Below are 19,958 nucleotides of genomic sequence, written 5' to 3'. Positions count from 1 at the left end.
TCTACTTTCCCAAACAAAGTGCATTTTCCCTAGTGGTCAGAGAAGGGGCAGCAAAGGATTTGTGCGTGTGTGTGTCTGTGTGTGCTATTTATGTATTTTTAAATTTTATTGAAGTATATCAGTCATACATGAACATATATATATAGTAAGTGTATAGTGAAAGCTGTGAACTTACAAAACAAGCATGCATATCATCACAGGGATCTCATACATCAACCCACCACCAACACTTTGCATTGTTGTGAAACATTTGTTAAAAATTAGGAAAGAATATCATCAATCTTATTACTAACTATAGTCCATATCTTGTATTTGGTGTATTTTCCTGCCAACCCACCCTGTTGTTATTTTTTTAAAACATATTTTTATTAAAGAAATTGTGATCTTACAAAACAATCATGCACATGTGTAGAATTCCCATACAACCGTCCTTCACCAACACACCACACCGTGTGGAACATTTGCTACAGATTATGAGATAATATATCCTCAGACTGTAACCACCAACCATGGTCCATTTGGCATGTTTTTTCCTTACCTACCCCCATCATCAACACAGTACATCTTTGGCATTAATGCAAGAATATTATAGTATTGCTGTTAACCACAGTCCATAGGTCACACCAGTTGTATTTTTCCCAAACTTCTCCACATTCCCACCGCCCTGCAAGACAGCAGGGGATGTTACCTGTCTGTCTTTCTCTCTCTCTAAAGAACAGGATAGGAAGACAAATAGATTGCATTTACCATTGCAATCATTTTTTAAGATTGCAGTGCAAAAACTATTAGTACTTACGACTCCAATAATTGTTATAGGACTCTCTTTTACAGCCTGTTACCCAGCCTTAAAGATGCTGGGTTTTTTCTTTACTTTCAAATCAGTACTTTATTAAGGCAAACGCTAGGGAAAGGCAATAAATTGCTTCCTGAGCTTAAAAAGAACTCCTATTTGTCTCGAGTTCTTTATACTGGATAGAACTTCTAAAACCATGTGCAGAGTTGCTACTGTCCTTTTCTCTTCCCCTGCCTTTATGAAACAAGTGACACCAATTTAAACGATTTCTATCTGGATGCTTCATTCATGGGTCTTAAAAACTCTGTTTTCTCAGGAAATGCTCATAGCAGAGGGATGCTTCTGGTCTTTCAGCCCATGCACCCCAGCCTTTTCTGGCTTCCTTCTTGGGTGTCCACTTCCCGTGGGATCCTCACCTCTGGTTTCCAAGGTGCCAACTCACTAATCTGAGAATCAGTCGACGCTCCTGGCTTCCAATATTCTCTCCCCTTGTCCTCTGCTTGTCTGAACTGGGATAACAAAATGCAGAACCTTAAGGTTGTCTTACCACAGGAATTTATCCTCCCCTTCTGGAGGCCACAAGTCCTAATCGAGGCCGGCTGGGCCGTGCGCCCCCTGACGCCCTCCATCCTCCCCGGCCTCCAGGGGCGGCCGGCCACCTTGGGCCTTCTCTGCCGCAGCCACCACACGGCCTTCTCCCCCTGGCTGGCCGCTTGGGCCCAGTTCTCCCCTTACGGGCACATCTGCCCTGTTAGAGCAGGGCCCACCTTCTTCCAGGCCTGTCTCTTCTTAGTTACTCACAGCTTCAGAGGCCCTGTATCCAAATAAGGCCACATCACCATGAGACTGGGGTTAGGATTGAAGACACCTTTTGGGGGACACAATTCAGCCCACAGCAGTAGCTATGAGAAGGAAAGAGGCCCTCCTGCTCCTTCCGCCCCACCGTCGCTTGCGCTCTGAGCCATGGCGTTTGCCGTGGCGCCGTTCACCTCTGAGGTACCGCCTTGCTCTTCCTATACTCGGGACCAGCTGGGCCTCAGCAGGAGTCAGGTGGAAGAAGGAAGGTCTGGGCACGTGGGTCTCTTCACACTTGCCATCTCAAAGCAAGGGGTGGTCAGCTAGAAAGCCTCCTGGGGGCTTTGAACCCACACACTGGCATTCAGCCCCGGTAGCCCCTAGAAGCACACCATGTCCAGCCGGTCAGGGTCCACGGCCGGGCTGTCTCCTGCATGAACACAGGGCAGCCTGTGGAGGCCTGGCGCCGCCTCCCCAGGGCAGGGCTTGTTCCGGTTCTTTCCCCCAGAGCACTGAGAAGAGCCACTTCGTAGTCCTCAATTGTTGTCCCTGAACACGGATTTAGGAGTTTCCTCCACATACAAGGATGGCGCTTCTCTGATGTTTCTAGCCACAGTCCAGTCTTCTCTTGCCCCAGCCTATACGTTGGCCTGTGTAAATTTGCCTCGATTACCTCTCTTCTTCCTTGGTGCACATGTGTCCTTGCAGCATGCCCTTGTCTCCTCTTAACATATGGGAGGTCAGTTGATCTCTCCGAAATTTCTGTGAGATACAGAGGGGATTATCTCCTCCTTCCAGGTAAGGAAACCGAGGTGCAAATAGTTGAAACAGGTGCCCGCTGCCACCTGGCCGTTGGGTAGGCCACGTTCTCTCAGCCCTGTCGCTCAGCCTCGCCTCTCAGCTGTCTGCCTTCTCACTTGTTAAATACTAAGGCAAACAGACATGGTGGTAACAGCAGACTACTTGGCAGTCCCCATGGAAAGCAAGGGAAAGGGCTCAAGGAAGGAGACCCCAGAAAGGGAAATCTGGTAGGAGGAAGGTGGTATTGAAGGCTTCGTGCATGGGGGACAGGGTGACACACGTTTGAGTGTTTGCTTTCTTTCGTGCTCCTCGTCTTTTTCATTCTCCAATCACAGTCCTTTGCCAAGTTCAAGGGGGGATCCTGGAGGCCCCCTGTCCAGAGTAACAGCTGTAGGAGCAGCGCATCCCTGACAGAGGAGCAGCCTCATTGAAGTTCTATGCATCATTACAGATATGTTCCATTTTCCTGGGGTTGCCACAGAGACTGGACCCCTCAAAACAGGAGTACCCCCTGTTTCAGGGAACTCATGAGGCCTCTCAATGGCTGGGAGCAGTTCTCCTGCATCTTATATCTGCACCTCAGCCCTAAAACAGGCACCCTGTGCAGTGGGTGGGCACCGAATGCTCATTAGTGGAGGCAGGTGGGGTGGGGGAGACAATGGTGACGAGAAGCTTGTCACTACAAGCACCTGTGTCCTCCAGCCTCTGACCAGGCAGGAAGCAGACAGGAGGAGTTCCTCCCAATGTAGCTGCAAATACTTCCTAATAATGAGGCAGGCTGGGTGCATAGCAGGCACTCAGTATTTGTCTGCTGAATAAGTGAAACAACCAACAAGTAAACCATGAATACCTCTTAGGATCCCGAGTGTTCATTTATGCAGGGCATGGTTTGATGACCAGAGAAGATCGGGGCATCTTGACTCACCACAATTAGGGCGGGAATGCTCAGAGGGCCTTTCTCAAAACCCAGACTTACAGGATTGTGGCACTCATCCATGCCACAGTCTATACCGCTGCTATTGGAATATTCTGGCATGCTGGCTCCAAACATGAGTGAGGGCCACCTCTTGGATTGAATAGGAGTTATCCTAACTCCTTGCTGGTTTTGAAAAGTAAGCAGAATTGGCGGGGGCGGGGGGAGGAGGGGTTCTCTGTGTTCTCGACTTCACCCCCTTTGATCTCCTAATTCAGGAGAAGGAAGGAAGGCATGGTGTGATCCAAGCAGGATCCACGGAGCCAGTGCTTCCATCAGGCAGCAGCTGAATTTGCAAATCCAGAGACCACTGAGGACGGAAGCTTATCCAGAGTGACTGCGGCTATATCAGCTCCCCAAATCCCTGCCCTGTGACGAGAGTGGAAGGTGGATTAAGGCTGTAATTACCAGTGAATCCAGCAACAGAGAAATCAAAAGCTCTTGTCCATCTTTCAGTGTACTTGACTTTAACTGAAGCTGTGTGCAGGCCTACTGGGCCATGTTCTGACTTGGTAGCTGCACAGCTCCCCTGGCTAGGAGGGACCCGGTGGGAAGGGACCTGAGAGCAAGTTAAATCTGGACCTTCCTTCTTTTACTGTGGGGCTCTACACAGAAACATCCTAGTAATGGCTAGCTCCATTTAAAGTCAGTCATGGAAGCAGACTACGAGAGGTTTTTTGCATCTGTGTTTAATTTCATGTTAGGGTGTATTTCTCCTAATACGTATTCTATTAGCAATTTGTCTTGTCAGATATTTCTACTTAAATGATCATTTTCCTTTTCAAACAAGTAATAGCTGTCCTCTATAAAATATATACTTTGAACCATGGGCACCCTTCCCCCATTACCTAGACATTGTAAAACAGGCCCTGGAACCTGAAGACCTGATCTTATTTCTGGACCTGAAGATCGGGTCTTATTTCAAGATGTAAACAGTAAATACTGTGTTGAGCAACTGTTTAATCATTACCTAATACCTGACAGTTCCCCACAAGTGATAGTCAAAAGAATGATCCTAAAACACAAATGTGTTCAAAACCCAAGATGAAATAGTTTTAAGGGTAAATCAAAATTGATTAGTATATCTGTGATCGCTGGGCAGGTTGCCTGATAATTTTATACCTTGTCCTCTGGCTTTGCTGGGTGGCAGAGCCTTTCTCTACCGTAATGAGCTGACGTGTGATGCAAGCCCTTTGGACATGGACTTCCCAGGCAGTGCCTAGGAACCTTCCTTAACGTCGCCTAAAGATGGTTCCCAGCGCCTGGCTTACTGGGCACATGTGGAGGCAATCCTGCCTGTTGCCAAAAGCCTCCTATGACATAGCTTTGGCTCTAACCAGCAGGCAGGCTTCTTGCTTTCCCCAGCATCTTCCACAGTGCCATACCTAAAACTCAAAGTGAAAAATAAACACCTTTTCTTTTAAAATGCAGCCATTGCCTTTAAGAAATAATTTCCTGGGATCCTCTAACAGAGTGAAGGCCGCCTGCCTCTTCTCCCTGTGGTCGTTTTTCCCTTCCTTTACTGTTTGAATTATACAGGAGGCTGGGAAGGAGTGTGGGGGTCCAAATTCTTCAGCACCCGGGGAACCTTTTCTCTCCACAGTGCCTTCCAATCCTGCCCCGTGGCATGGTACAGCACTTAGAACAAAGGTACCCTGCATTCTCAGCCCGAGGGAAAAAGGATAGAAGGAAAAAGAATTTTTGAAGTTCAGTTTGGAAGACAAGATAACTTCTGGACTGTTTTTATATAGAAAATTATTTCAGGACTTATGACCTCCTAATGGAATTGGCCAGGGCAGAAGGCGTGCTAAGCTCAGTGCACACTTTATTTCACCAAAGCTCCCAACTTGCGATGAAATAGGGATTGTTCCCATTTCACAGACAGGCTGAGGCTCAGAGATGCTGCTCGTTGAAGTGGAGCTCTGACCCCAGAACCACCTGGCTCCTCAGCTGCACCCTCACCCTGCAGCCCTGCTGGGTTTGCTGCGTCTTTGCTGAACTCCAGAGAGTTAGCAGCAAAATGGTTTGGATTTCCCAAACCAGGTGGCTGCCCAGCACCCTGGCTCGCTCGCTGGCCATCAGAGAGCTGGCCTGGGCTTCCCTCCTCAGAGGTGTTACTCCTCTGTGATGAATGCAGACCCTCTCCTTTGCCCAGGGCAGTCACTGCCTATCAAGGAGGAGGTTCCTAAGATGCACACCAAGACGTTGGAATTCTTCCTGTGCTGATTTCTTCCTTGTTTCTAGCACAGGAGGGGGATAAGGTAAGAGCCAGAGGGAGGACGAGTGAAGTCTCAAGAGAAATGATGAGGTTTTCCCAGCTTAGAATGGCTTTCTGGCAATAGGTTTCAGAGGTAGAGATGTATGTCCAGATTCTCAACGTCTGTTAAACAGCCAGCAGCTTTGACTGCACGAGCTGAGGTGTCTGCGGGACACGCCAGCCCTGTGACTATTTGGTTTATGTGTAAGCCACGTTTACCCTCAACACTCAGTACTGGGAGGTCAGCCTTCTCCAACTGAATGCATGGGCGGGTGAAGTCTCGACATCTAGCTCAACACTTAGCGGCGTATCTTAGAAGGCATGTTATCTAGAGAGAAGTATTTTAGAATCCCCAAACGAGCACCCCACCCACACGGAGACCATGGAGCCCTACTCATCCCCAAGACTAACTGGGAAGGCGCTGGGGGAGGTGTTGTCCTGAGATCACAGCCCTCCATGGGGGGGCTGAAGTCCATGGAGAAGGGAAGTAGCAGGTGGCCTGCACAGGCACCGCCCCTTGGATGAAGGATTTGAAGACTCTGCCTCCAGTTTGACGAACCAACCATCTTCTCACTGAAAATAGGGTGCGATTTGACCGGTTTGAGCATGAGCTCAAAAGTTCTCCTTTATGGAGTCCTTTGCTCGTGCCTTAAAAAAGGATTATAAATTCCATAGACCAGACTTAGAAGGACTTGGGCTCCAGATTATTTCCTCAGGTTTAGAATTTTATTTTAAAAACTTGAGTTGGGGTTTAATCATCTTTAGTCAGACTCACTTGACCACTAACTATTCCGCAGGGAGAAGGGGCAGGCTTCTTCCGTAGGGAGCAGGTGCCAGGGGCCTTTGCCCAAGAGTGGCTGGCGGCCTGTCACCCGCAGGGACGGCTGAGCCCAGCAGCATTGGCCTGCACAGAGCCGCCTCCTGCGAGGGCCAGCAGTGCCATCTGGTGGAAGTCCTCAGAAGCAGACGGAGGGCGGGAAACAACCTTGACTGTCAAACTTGGAAGAAATGTCTGGGTGCAGCCAAGTGAAATGTGTCCCTCCGCTAGCCAGCCATGCTAATTATTATTTTGGTATCCAGAAAACTAATAACCTAAATTAATTATACCAAGCCAGAAAAGATATTTCAAAAATGGTTAGTGGCAAGAAAGGGTTTGTTTTCCATCTACCTACTAGGAAATGTTTTTAAAACACTGCAGGTAGGAATGTTTTTCCCCCGCGAGCTCAGGGAAGCGGGGCGCTGGCTCCAGCGGCGGCCCCGTCTGCCCTCGGCCACCAGGCCCCTGCACCCAGCTGCTGGTTGTCTCCTGTGCGCCGAGAAACCAAAGCAGCCATGTCAACAAGAGCAGTCTAGGAGCTTGAGGGCCTGCAGGGTTCTTCAGGGAAAGTCCCTGGGTTTGGCGACTGTTTTGTTAGAACAGAGACCTGCTTTTGCTTACTTCGGATCCCTTCTGTCCCAGAGAAGTGGGGTGTTACTGAACATGTCTAGGGGATCCAAAGGTGAAACGACCTGACCAGCTGGCAGAGAGCAGGGGAAAGCCAGCCAGCCGAGCTTGGGCGGGCGGGGATGTGCTGCCCTCCTTCTCACAGCTGCCCTGTGTGCTCCCCTGGGGAGGGAGGGCTGGTTGCTACCCCATTTTCAGGGGAGGAGCCCAAGCCCCTGAAGGGACGGGTGACAGCCCACCAGCGCGGCGTGGGCAGAGCCAGGCTTCAGCCTCGGCCTGAGCCCAGGGGCCGCAGCCTGCTCTCGTCCGTTTGCCGCTTTCCTCCCATCCTAGTGGGGCCCTTGGACGTCTCTGGTTTGATGGGCGTCTGAACCCTTGGCTGGGCCTCCTTTCCAGATCTCGGGAGCCGAGGTGTCCGAGGCGGTGGGACAAAGCCGTGACCTGAGAGTCCAGTGCTCGCACTACCTCCCAGGCTCTGCCCTGAGGCCTCGGACGGGTTTTCAGCTGCTCCTGCCTCAGCCATAAAATAGAGGTGAAGCCTGCGTGAGAGGGCCAGGCGACCTGACAGCTTAGGGCGGACGTGGTGCATGTGGCCAAGGCTAGGGACATAAACGACAGTGTCCAAGGAAAAATCTAGTATGAAGTCAGAAAGCAAGTAAATAGGCAGGTTTGGATATATAACCCAGGCTGGTTGATTCTCAGTTTACATCATAATCACTTCCTTTAGAAATCTTCACCCCTAAATCCTACATAGTAAACACACCTCAACCTGGAGACTGCGAGCAGCCGATCCCCTCGTGCCTGGCGAGGGGGGACTGGGCTGCTGGTTAAGACTGTTGCCCTGGGGCCCTTGCTCAACATCTGGCTTCAACCCCTAACCCACTAATCTGCTGGGTGGCCTTTGGGCAAATGGCTGGACCTCTCTGGTTTACCATTTCTTCCTCTGTAACGTGCAGGTAATAGTTACCACTTCACAGCATGGCGAGGGCCAGACCTAACAATGCTATGTCAAGCACTTACCTCAATGCCTGGCCAAGGCACGTGGTCAGCATGTGGGCATCATCATCCAGGGTCACCCCAGCCTGCAGAGGAAGGGAAGGGCAAGCAGCACTTGGAAGGCTGGTGCCCCGTCTTCTGGGGGCACATCTCCTGCTGAGGTTTTCAGAGGGCGTTGGTAGCAGGAGGGGAGCACATCTGCAGAGAGGAGTTCCTTGAGCCAGGATCACAGCTGCTACCGTGGGAACGATGCTGTTAAGTAGGCCTCTCCGTGGTGTCTTTGCTGCCATTGTCACTGCTGTCAGTGGGATCGGGGACTTGGGGGAGTCTCCCAGGAGCTTGGGAAGGAAGAGGCCAGCTGGAGGAGGGCAGTGGACTCTGCGCGCTTCACAGAGGCCCGCTCCTGGGAGGAAGGGGCCCTGCCTTCCTGGGAGGAAGGGGTACGTGAGCGGCTGCCCCCCACCCCGGGCTAAAGGAGAGGGAGGGAAAGGAGGCCCCTGACCAGCCAGGAAGAACAGGGCTGGCCCAGGCAGCAGGTGACAATGGCCAGGCCTGACCACAGGACCACCAGTGACCACTGCCACGGAGCCAGCGTCACTGTCCCCAGGCTGTGCCTGCGCTCAGTGGCCCTGGGGAGAACCACATCCACATTCCCAGGAACTCGTGTGGTGCAGGGGCCAGGCTGCTGGGACACCTCTGGAGTATTGTGTGCAGTTCTGGCATTGGGGTGCACTCAGGGAGAGGGCCCGAGACGGCGTGGCAGCTTGAAGGGATGCCCGGGAAGCTGGGACAGGGAGGTCCCAGGGCCTGTGGTAGCCGTCCTCAGCTCGGAGGACCTGGCCGCAGAAGAGGCCACCCGAGGGCCCTCAGGTGTGTCTTCTGTGCTGGGCTTAGGGTCCGGAGTGCGTCACCCACAGAGGTGCCAGGCCTCAGCCCAGCCCCTCGGAGGCCAGCCGGGTGGCTCCCTCCGCTCCCCCTGCCCCCCCGACCTCGGCCTTGCCACCACACGGCGCGCTGCCCGGGAGCTGCACTGACCCTCCAGGTTGTGGAGGCCTAATGCCAAGGGAGCAGAAAGGAGGGAGGACCCTGCCTGGTTTTCACATGATTACACATTGACATGTAACCTTTAGGTGCCTTGAGTAAAACTCATTGAAAGGCAGTCCAGTTGCTGCTCTCTGGACTTCAGGGAGTTCTCGCTGGTCTAGACTGCGGTGGCTCCGTCTGCAGGGCTCAGCGGGAAATAAGGTGGTCAGAGTCCACCGTGACGGCATCCATGGGGTCGCTTCACGCAGACGTCTTCCCAGCACCTGGTCCTGCTGTCTGCAGTTTCCCTGAAGTGCCAGCTGGACAGAAACCTTCATAAAGGGAATTCACAAAACAAGTAACAGGGAACTCGCCTTGGCAACAGGTGACCCTGCTAGGTCTGGGACGTGTCCTTAGGGCTCGGCCATCGGCAGGCGCGGCTGGCTGCGGAGTCCCAGGTGCGAGGAGCTGCAGCTGACCTGAAGGAGGCGCTCCGGGCTCTAATCCCGGCTCATTCTGCCTTGGTGTTTAAATAAGTGTGGTTTTTAAAAAACTGGAAGTGGGGAGGGCAGGAATGATATTCTTCATTGCCTCTGTTAGCTGAGAGAAAGTCATGTCGTGTCTTCAAAACATCTGTCAGAAGACTTGTACCCGAGTAAATATGTTCTGAAAGCAGCTATCGAGGTTTACAGAATCTTGAAAGTGGTGGTTGTGCTTTGCATGGAAACCTGGTAGAATTTAAAATACTCGTGTTTTCCAAACAGCTGTGTGAGCAGACTCTACTGGAGTTCCTTGTATGTGGATTTTTGTTTAAGCTACCCTCTCTCAGAGTTAGCAAGTGTTTCCTGTATAAGAGTCATAAACAATTGTTTACCAATTTAGGGTGCTATCAATTATGGGTGGAAAAAGGCACCTAGACAAGGACCATTTAGCCCGAGGGCCTTTTGGCCAAGCTTGATAAAAGCCTGCAAGTCAACAAGTGCTTTGTCCAAGGGAGACCTCTACAAAAGCACTGCTCTTAGGTCCGGGGAGAGGCCACCCTCCTCCCATCACCCCAGGCGACTGCCAGAAGAGCTTGAGGTAGAGCACGTCCTTTGGTTTCATAGGGGCCAGGAGGACGCTCTGGCGAGGACTCCTGGGTCATGAAGACCTGGAATGGACCATCAGTGGAGGTGGGTGCTCGTTGGTGAGGGAGCTGCTGAGTTCTCTGGGGTTTCAAAGCCATGTAGGAGGGTGCTGCAAGCGTGGGGGCCTGCCCAGGACTGTTACCCGGAGCTGACCAGAGCTAAGAGAGCTGCCGCGCCAGGCCTGCGGCCTCCGCCCAGTCCCCCTGTCCAGGCTAGCGCAGACGGCACGGGCCCCCTAATGCCTGACTTGTTTAGAATCACCTGCAGATGTGCTGGTGTGCGGGGCGCTTCCCTATCTCCTTCAGCACCTAATCCTCACCGGCACCGACAGATGGAGGCACTGAGAACAGGATGCAGGATGAAGCCTTGGGGTCTCAGCAGCTTCCCCCGCCCCCAGCTTCATTGACTTGGCTGTGCCCAAGGCGCCTCTGACTGAAGCTGGCTTGGAGTCAGCTTCCTGCCCCTGCCCCTTGGCTGGGGCACACGGGACAGCAAGGGTGCGTGCCCTCTGCGTCCTCAGTGCCAATGCCGGGGCGCGGCCCTGCCCAGTCACCAGCGCCACGCCCGGGAGCATGAATGGGAACCCACAGGGCAGGACGGTGCCTTGGGGCGACAGCACCACCCACAGCCTCTGCGCAGCTCCAGAGACCCCAGCGGTGCGGTGCCGGACAGGTCGCTAATCTGTTCTCTTATGGTGTATTCTCACTAGTCAGCTCTGTGGCTGCCTTTCCCATCAAGTTCTACAGGGAGGGGTCCCTGGCCCTGCCCAGGGTGTGTGCCTTTCTTTACTTAGCATAGAAATGAACAAGAAGGGGAAATGATGGAAACAGACACTTCAGATACCGAAAGAAGGCAGGGTGCCTTTTGGAAGATGAGGCCACATGATTTGTTATCAGAGTGGAGCCAGCCCTACACCTCAGGCAATGCCTAGATTCTTAAAAGAAGCTTCAGACTTGCCTGCAGAAACCTCTGTGCCACCATTTCCACTTTCCTTTCAAAAACGTCTGTAAAGCAGTATACCAGGTCTCTGGCCCCCAGCTCTGGATGCAGCCCCCCATGCCATGTCCCCTGGGAGGCCAAGCCTGGAGGCCCTGGCCTGTGGGTGTAGCGAGCAGTTGGAGTGGGACATGCTTTGTTTAAAACAAACCAACCAGCACACAGAGGGTCTTGAACTTGAACTGAGCTCCTGATCTCTGGCAGCTGTTAATCCCACAGCTAAATCACATATGTTTAAAAACGAAACCATCCAGGTAACCACACAACGAAAGCTAAATAAAACCAAGTATATGACAAGGACATTTCTCTGCTGCTTAGTAAAACTCGTAGTTTCTTAATCTCATAAAGCAACAGAAATTTCTTAGGGGAATTTTGGGTTTTTGCTAAACTCAGGATGTCAGCAATCAGTGAACTTTCTGAACACTTTGGGCTTTTACATGCAGCAAAACAAAGTTCAGGCAAATGGTTTCCTCAAAAGCATCCCCACAGCTGAATCTCCTGACAAGCTCTGCTTAGCAGGACTGGCCTTTCGCAAGCCCGTCCATCCCCCCCACTCCTGTTGCCCCTAATGTGTTGCTCCCTCAGGTCTCCTTAGCGCTGGCCAAGGCATTTCTAGGGGCACACACCCTGCGCACTGCCTCCAGCGTTTATGTCCTGCTGTTTCTAAACTATGATACATGCGGTCATTTTTTTTTTGAGTGTACAAAAGAATATAATGATGTGGACATATGCTCACCATATTCTAAGTTCCGATAGCAGGTTACAAAACAGTATGACTATTGTAAGAAAAAGAGAAATTCAGTAAGAAAGTAAGCGTGGAAAGTCATTTAAAAAAAAAAAAAAAAAAGACCAGAAGGACATCAAAGTGTTAACGGTTGTCTCCAGGGGGCAGAATTACAAATGATTTGAGCAGTTTTGCTTGTGTGTTTGACTACTTTTCCTGAGCCTGCATTATTTTTCTATTCCATCCCCCCCCCCCCCATGCTGCTGACAGTTTTGGTGAGCTGGGCATGAATTAAGATGTGAGGAAGTGGGATAGCTTCCCAGGGACTTTGCCCTGGTAATATCTGGAGAGCCACCGGAGACAGGAGGTCTTCACTGGTTCTAGGATCTCACCCGTTAGACATTGCAAGGAAGCCAGGCACTCTTTTTCCCCTGAAGTTGTTTATTAATTCTAATAGCTTTTAATGGAGTCCACAGGATTTTTTTTTTTAATTTTTTATTTTTAAATGCATTCTTGAGGACACTAGAAAGGGGGAACTCCAGAGCCCAAAGGTGGGGAAACGTGGCGCTCCAGTTCATGCCAGCTCGACGCTGCTGCTTCGCCACCCCAGGAAAGCTCCTGATTCCATAATCTCATTAAAACCAAAACACGTGCTTGTAGCAACTCACCTGCCATTTGTTCCCATCTGTTTTCCCTCCCTCGCTCTCTGCCTGGACAAATCTCAGGAGAAGGAAGACCCCACGAGTGTCGGGAGCCAGTGGCCTTGGCCGTGGCTGCCTGGTAACAGAGGAAGGGGGTGCTCCCCACGTCCTCCTCCTCTCCCCTTTGGAGCGGCCCAAGGGCCGTTTGTCAGACTCTGCCAACACCAGTCATGTCCACGTGCGCGTAGCCTGCTGGGTTCTTCTGCGAATTGCCTGTTAAATCAGTATTTTCCCTTTTTGTTTTCCAGTCCACCTAAACCGACCGTGTTCATCTCTGGTGTCATCGCCCGGGTAAGAGCTCCTCTTACTCTCTGAGAGCATGTGGTACTGTGGGTGGCAGGTCTCCGCCCTTGATTTCATCACGGTTAGCGCATCAGCAGGGCCCTCTCCATTCTTCCATGTTCGTTAAACTCCACTGAGAATGAGTGAGCGGCGCCACTCACCTAGCAGGCTCCGCTCGCTCTCTTAGCTGTTTCATTTCCAAGGAGCGTGTGTTCGTAGTTAGGAATTTATGGAATCATTCCCACCACGGAGCATGCAGTGTGAGCTGGACCTTAGTAGTGCAGCAGGACCGTCCTCTTCTCCTTCCTCACCAGGTTCCTCCTCTTCAGACGCAGCCAGGGCTGGCGAACTGTGACCCGTAGGCCAAGTGTTTTTGAATGACCCATGAGCTAACAATGGTTTTACATTTTATAATGGTTGGAAAAAATTCAAATAATAATAATGTCATGACATGTGAAAATTACATGAAATTCAAGCTTTAGTGTCTAAAAAAAGTTTTATTAGAACCCAGCCACACCATTCGTTTCTGTTTACTCTTTAGCTGCTTTCACTCTCCAGTGGCAGAGTTGAAGAGTCGTAGCATCTAAAAAACCTTAAAATATTTACCATCTGGCCCTTTATAGAATACATTGTCAGCCCCTCAACTAAATAAACTCACAAGCTGTTGTCACACCCTTTGTCTTCCAAGAGCCCCTTCCTCTGGTGAGACCCAACATGTTGCTGTGACCTCCTACCAGCAAACTGCATTTTGGGGTTAGCAGAATGACAGCGCTCAATCTCTGTGGTTCTCAGTACATCCTTGTTACATGATGTCTGGAAAGAGTCCACTGAGGCAACAGTGCACTGTTGGGGCAGCTATGACCACAACTATCCAGGGACACGTTGACTACTTATGAGGACATGAAATACCAACCCAGGTCCAAGGTCAACCGTGTGCCCATGCCCTCCAGCCCCCGTCGTGGTCAGGCCCCAGTCTAGCCTCATAACCCACCCACACTGTTGGCACAAGAGGCCGATACCCCCAGAAACCAGACGCTGTGCCTTTTCCCGAACTGGGTGGCCTGGACCAGCCTGTCCTGCTGCTCAGCCCTGCCCGGTGTCCTTCCTGCCAGCCAGCCCCCTGGGCCCGACTCAACTGGGTCTGACTCTGAATCTAAGACACGGCGTCTGGCCGTTTGTTGCCTCCAGTTCAGATGGTCACACAGACAGTTCTGGCAGAAGATGCCACCCAACATCCAGTGGAGCCCCGGGAGGGCTGCCATGGCCTGTGTTCTTGCCGTGGGGGCGTGGGCAGTGAGCACTTCCCTTCTGGCAGCATTTGCCCTCAGGTGCCACCTTCGGCTTCCTGGTTCCATCCACAGGAGGTGGCTCCTCTGTGCTGACCGGCCGGCACCCCAGCGCCCCATCGCTGCCCGCTCACCTGCTGATGGCTCTGTGGGGCTGGGGCAGGCAGGGTGTACGTCCCTCGCTAACCCTGTTGTCCGCAGTCCATGTTGACCAGCCGTGCTTTCCATGTCTCCTGACAGGGTGACAAAGACTTCCCGCCGGCCGCCGCGCAGGTGGCGCACCAGAAGCCCCACGCCTCCATGGACAAGCACCCTTCCCCCAGGACCCAGCACATCCAGCAGCCTCGCAAGTGAGCCCACGGCCGGACCAGGCCTGCACAGCGGCACCCAGGGTGCTGCGCCGACATTCGATATTTACCCAACGAAAGGACTGGCATCGTCCTCAAAATACCACCCTGTTGGCAGATCTAAGGCCAAGCAAGGCGCGCCTTCCTTTGCCTTAAATCTCCATATTTATAGAAATGAATCAGACCCCAAACCTTTGTTTACATACAGTCCTGCTTGGATGGCATTCGCGGACCACCAAACCTGCAAATCCTCCACCAGTTTGATCTAGCGGTGCCATTATTAAATTTTACCAAGACCGTAGTAAAATGCCGTTGTTAAAAGTTTAGCTCTAGTTCTATTTCAGTAATTGCCTTACGTCCATACCTTTCATCTTAAAAAAACAGAATACAAATTGGAAAGGAAAGACTAAGTTTGGAGAAAAAGCTCAATCATGTCAAGCTTCTTAAAATAGGACAACAGTCTTGACAGCTGCTGGAGAGTAAGAAAGAGTTAATGGAAACCGCTGCTTTGGAGAAGGCAGAGCAAGGAAGGCTTTTAAATAGGCCGCTGCAGCACAGAATTCCCGCCCCCATGTGGCCCGCAAGGGTGACGCCACGCTATGCCTGGCTCTTCACAGCACGAGAAAAGCTCCTGTCACTGAAGTGGCTCTTTTATCCCAGGAGTCAACGTACTCAAAACTCAGGAGTTAGGCTGGTGGGCTCAGACAGAGTAGTTCCCAAATGAGGTCCCGAGTCCAAGCTGCCAGGCTGCGCAGGGGGCTCTGCCCGGGACCTGGGGGCAGACGGTGACTTGACTCAGGCACCTCTGGGGCTGCCTTTGGGTTCCTGAAGTGATCACTGATCAGAATAGAGAAGCAGAGGCCCAGCTGATTCTGGAACACGGGAGCAAGGCCGTTGAAAGCATGTGAAGACCAGATTAAAACCTGCCTGGTTTGCTAGAAAGCCCCTGTTGTGACCCCAGGGACATTACTGTTGGCAGCGAGAGGGCCCACATTCCCCGTTAGCTAGAAAAAGCGCTGTCAGTCGACCTAACTGTCCAGACTCCTCTCCTCTCATGCCGATGGCAGCTACTGGTGGCCGAGTTCGCTTGGGGACATTGGGTTGTCCGTGCCTTTCTCCGTGTGTCCTGCCTAGAGACGTCCTAGACGGCTCCGAGGACGGTGGCTCTAGCGTGTCCACTGGGGAGGCCCAGGGCCCTTTCCTCGGGAGCCGCAGCCTTGGGAGCAGGCGCTCGTGCAGGGGCAGCCGACCGGCTTGCTGCACGCTCTCCTGGCTGCAGGCCACGGCGCTGTGAGCGTCCCCACCACCAGCAAGTGGTGGTCCTGTTCCCAAGCCCACGTCTGCCCACTGGTCAAAGTCGGTGCAAACCTAGCCAGACCCCTCTCTCTCACACTCCCCTGAGAGAAGTGCAGCACCGCTTCATGCTTTAAAGACAAGGTTTGGGCTCTCATCTAGTTGACTTACTGGAAGCCGGCGTGTAGCTGTCACATCTCGTGTGGTCAGAGCTCTTTCTTTGTCGCTGAAATGTCGGTATAAACTAGCACTAGCCTTTGGTGATCCCGGCTTGCCCTCAGCAGTCCCTGGGACCTCCCCGCCGGCCAAGGCAGCTGCCTCTTCTGATTGGAATTCTGCAGAGGGCAGCTGGGGATGTGGCCGGCTGTGCCAGGCCTGGCAGCCACCACGCCTTCTGCGTGTTGTTCTGCAGCCGGCAGTGCCGTGCTCTGCAGAGGCGCGTCGTTCGGTACCTTTGGGCTCCTCCTAGCCGGCCTCTGGGCTCTCAATCACCGAATGCTAATTGTTCCCTTTGGTGAGATTATCAATTCTTCGCTTCAAGAATAATAATAATGACAATAAAGCTCCTGCATTTCTTCTCATGGTTTGTTCCTCCTGATATTTCAGAGATTTCGATTTTACCTTTGACTAGAGTTGCCAGGTGGTTTCAGTGGCAACACTGGATGTGACCAAGGTTTTTACAAATTGTTTCCCATACTCCAACCCAAAGTCCTGGACACCTGGCAACTCGAGTCTAGTCGCCTACTTGAAAACGTTATGAAATGGAGATGCTCCGTGCATCGATGGACACCTCTTCCTCAGTCCAGCAGCCGCCCCTTGTGCTAGGCAGGCCCTTGGGGAGCGGGCTTGATAGAATCTGATCAGGGGTAGACTCAAAGGTGCCGGGGAACAGCTCTTGATGAGCAAAATGTTTGCCTTATCCACAGGTCACCCGGGTCCCTTCAGAGTAAGGTGAGGAAACAGTCACAGCTGAAGCCTAGATGTCCAGCTTGGCTCTTAGAATGCGAGCTGGCAGGGGACAGGGCACTGCAGCCCCAGCAGCCCTGCCCTCCTTGGCCATAAAATGATCTCCCTTTCCAAACTGTGAGCTTCTGGGGGGCAGGAATGAGGGTCTTGCTCATTGGGGATCGCTCAGCTCTGAGTCGGGACTCAGTAAATAAATGATGTGGATGGAAATGCGCACACGTCCACGTGGGGCCACGCTGTTCAGGACCCTCTGAACCGGCCACAGGCGGGAAAGCCGGGGCCCCCACTCACGCCCACGGTCCACGGAACATCCTACGGGCGCTCGGCCCCCGCGGGCCTCACAGCACGGCGCCGCTGGGTCTCCCGGCTGCGGGGCGCCGTCACCCTCGCTCCGGGGCCGTGGGGGCCTGGAACCTCTCGACTGCACGTGCCCTCCGTTCGGGGAGCGGGTGCCTAGATTTGCCTGCCTCTGTGCTCCGTTAGCTGTGGTTATCCCCATTTCACAGATGAGGAAACGGAAGCTCCGTGTCCAGGGCTGTGGGCTGGGCCACAGCGTAACTGACGTGACCCCCCACAGGCCTCTCTACCTGGGCTCACCTCCGCAGGAATGGATGCACTTTGAGAACATACTTTTCTGAGGTATTAACACATACAGTTTTAAATCCCCACAGGTACTGGCAAAAATGAGCTCGGGCTGGCCCAGGTGAGTGCCCCAGAGAAGGGCAGGGTCGGGGGGCCGGGCCGAGGAGGCTCTTGGGGGCCCGGCAGGTTGTGAATTACCTGATGACCTTACACCGCCTGCCCTCGCCTGGGCAGCCGGCAGCGGCCCACTCTTCTGCAGCTTCGCAGACTTCACAGCTGCTGTGCCGCCCAAAGGCTTTTTGTTCACAAGCCCCACACTGAACTCTGTCCCGCAAGACTCCGTATCCTGCTGGCCTCTGCAATATAAAAACAAAACAACACAAGCCCAGGCTTTTCTGGCCTCCCAGGAGGCCTGGGGGAGCAGAGGGGTGGGGGCGGGGCGCAGCTGCTCACCAGGAACTGCGAGCGCTTGAAATGTCCTCGTCGAAGTTCATTTCAGCTCAGTTCCCGGGGTCCTCGAAGGCCCGGAGCAGTCTTTCCTTGAAGGGTCTGACCACTGTGAGGGCACGGACGACATTCTTTCCGACACCGCACTTGCCCTTCCAAACAGGCTTTTGGAAATTCAGTTAAGGGCTTTCACGATGAGAGAACATAATTCTTTCCTCAACCTCCTCTTTGACCCTAAATGTTCTAAATCTAACTACCATGCTTTAAAAAAAGTTTCCAGTTTGTCAACTGGAAACGACCCAACGTGAACTGATAGAATGACCTGATTGAATCTGGAGGACTTGGCGCTTTAGTGTAGCCCGGGCTGAGCTTTCTGGTTATAGCTCAGCATCGTCATGCTGTGCTGCCCAGGCTCCCTTAGAAGAGAACGTCCCACACGTTGTGGCCCGTGGCCCAGCTCCTGTGCAAGTTACCGGAAACGCACTTGCCACATTCTTTTAATAGAGGGATCCTGCACGTGGGGTGTGCTTGAGTACATTGAGTAGCTCATGGGTCAGTGTGGCTCAGCTGTGTCCAGTTGCTTGGTCAAACCAACCCTGGCCTGGTTGTTACGGGGAGGGTGTTTCATGAATTAAAATCCTGAGCCAGTTGATGGCATCAATGACTGATGACATCTACCATCAACGGAGGAGATTGTCTTCAGCAATGAGAGAAGTCTTGTCTGGTCAGTTGAAGGCTTAAAGGGAGATCCGAGGGTTTCGGCGGGCAGGAGGGAGGATTTCTCTCTCTTCAGCTAGCCAACTTCTTCATCGGTGCTCATCCAGCTCGTGAGCCTGCCCTATGGAATTTGGCCCCACCAATCCCCACGGTCATATTGACCTCCTGTCAGTTGTTTGGAGAACCCCAAACTCTACAGGTGCTTATAATGCTTTCCTAATCCATAGGGCAGTGGTTCTCAGCAGGGGCAGTGCACCCCAGAGGACACCTGGCAATGTCTGAAGGCATTGTTGGTGGCTGTAACTGGGAAGGTGGCACTAGCGAGTAAAATGTAGGGGGTAGAGGGCAGGCATGGAGCTGAACACCTATAGCGCTCAGGGCTGCACCACAGCAGAATTATCCAGAACAACCCACATGGTCCTCTTCTAGAAGCCTCTGAGTTAAAATGCAATTTAATAAATAACTACAGTGACGTGTTCCTCATCACGGAATCTAGGAAAAATAATGTGTTTCCACTAAATAATATATTTAGTGGAAGCAAGCAGCTAAAATAGCTCAAGCTTGCGTTTGCTTTTCAGCTCCTGGAGCAGGAAACAGCAAAATGCTAGGATGCAGATTTGCTCCAGGATGCAATGGGCAATTTTAGATAAAGCCAGCCTTCTCCTTCAGGGAGAACGTGCCGTGGTGCTACAGCACACTGGCAGTTTTCTGTCACTGATACAAAGAAGGGTGGAGAGAATGTCCTTTGGTGGCCTGCCCAACATATGAAGGACAGGCAGGACAGGCACAGGGTTTTTGTTCAGAAAGGTCTAGAAGCCTCTTTCCAAGCAATTGTAGCCTATTTTCCTAAATGAACCATGTGTGCCTCAAGCTGATTAGCCCTAGAGTTATCAGCATACACAGCAATGGGGCAATTCGCCAAAGAGGAAAGTAAGTGTCTCTGCAGAACAAGCAGCTGGACACAATAGGGAGGGAACAGAAACTTGCACAGGCAAAGCTCTCCTTCAGCTCGGGGACCTGACCCATCTCTTGAACTGTGGTCTCCTAGCAGAGTCCCCGCCCATTGCTGGCCCTCAACAAATTCTTGTTTCCCTCACAGAAAGAAGAGGAGTGACGTCTTGTGGAAAGTGGTTATTCTTAACCCCTGCACTTACCCATAACCCCTAGCTAACTAGGTTATAGATTTGGACCTCTGGCATCCTTTGTAGCCCCCAAGCCCTGAAGATGTTCACAGACACCTAGACCACATCCCAAAGTATAGAAAAGTTACATTTCTGAGCATTAGATGAAACAAAACTCTGCAAAAAATCACATGCTTTCTCACAAGTGTCCCCACCTTCTATACCATGATGCCTCCACCTCCAGTCCATCACTCAGGTAGAAATCTTCAGGTTCAACCACTTCTTAA

The 19,958-nt window shown here is 52.2% G+C and overlaps 1 protein-coding gene across 1 annotated transcript in view; it reads left to right on the top strand.

The window, feature by feature from the left end:
• The window catches only part of DAP (death associated protein), a 61,037-nt gene extending 44,618 nt beyond the window's left edge, over positions 1 to 16,419 (top strand). The window contains exons 3-4 of the mRNA XM_004474429.4: positions 12,879 to 12,921; positions 14,439 to 16,419. Coding sequence (XP_004474486.1) covers positions 12,879 to 12,921; positions 14,439 to 14,552 — 157 coding nt within the window. The 3' untranslated portion in view covers positions 14,553 to 16,419. The remainder of the gene's footprint in view (positions 1 to 12,878; positions 12,922 to 14,438) is intronic.
• Positions 16,420 to 19,958: the final 3,539 nt, after the last annotated feature.

This window comes from Dasypus novemcinctus, chromosome 2, assembly GCF_030445035.2.
Source record: "Dasypus novemcinctus isolate mDasNov1 chromosome 2, mDasNov1.1.hap2, whole genome shotgun sequence".
Lineage (NCBI taxonomy): Eukaryota > Metazoa > Chordata > Mammalia > Cingulata > Dasypodidae > Dasypus > Dasypus novemcinctus.
The sequence above is the reverse complement of the archived record's forward strand: the minus strand, read 5'-3'. Positions and strand labels throughout refer to the sequence as shown.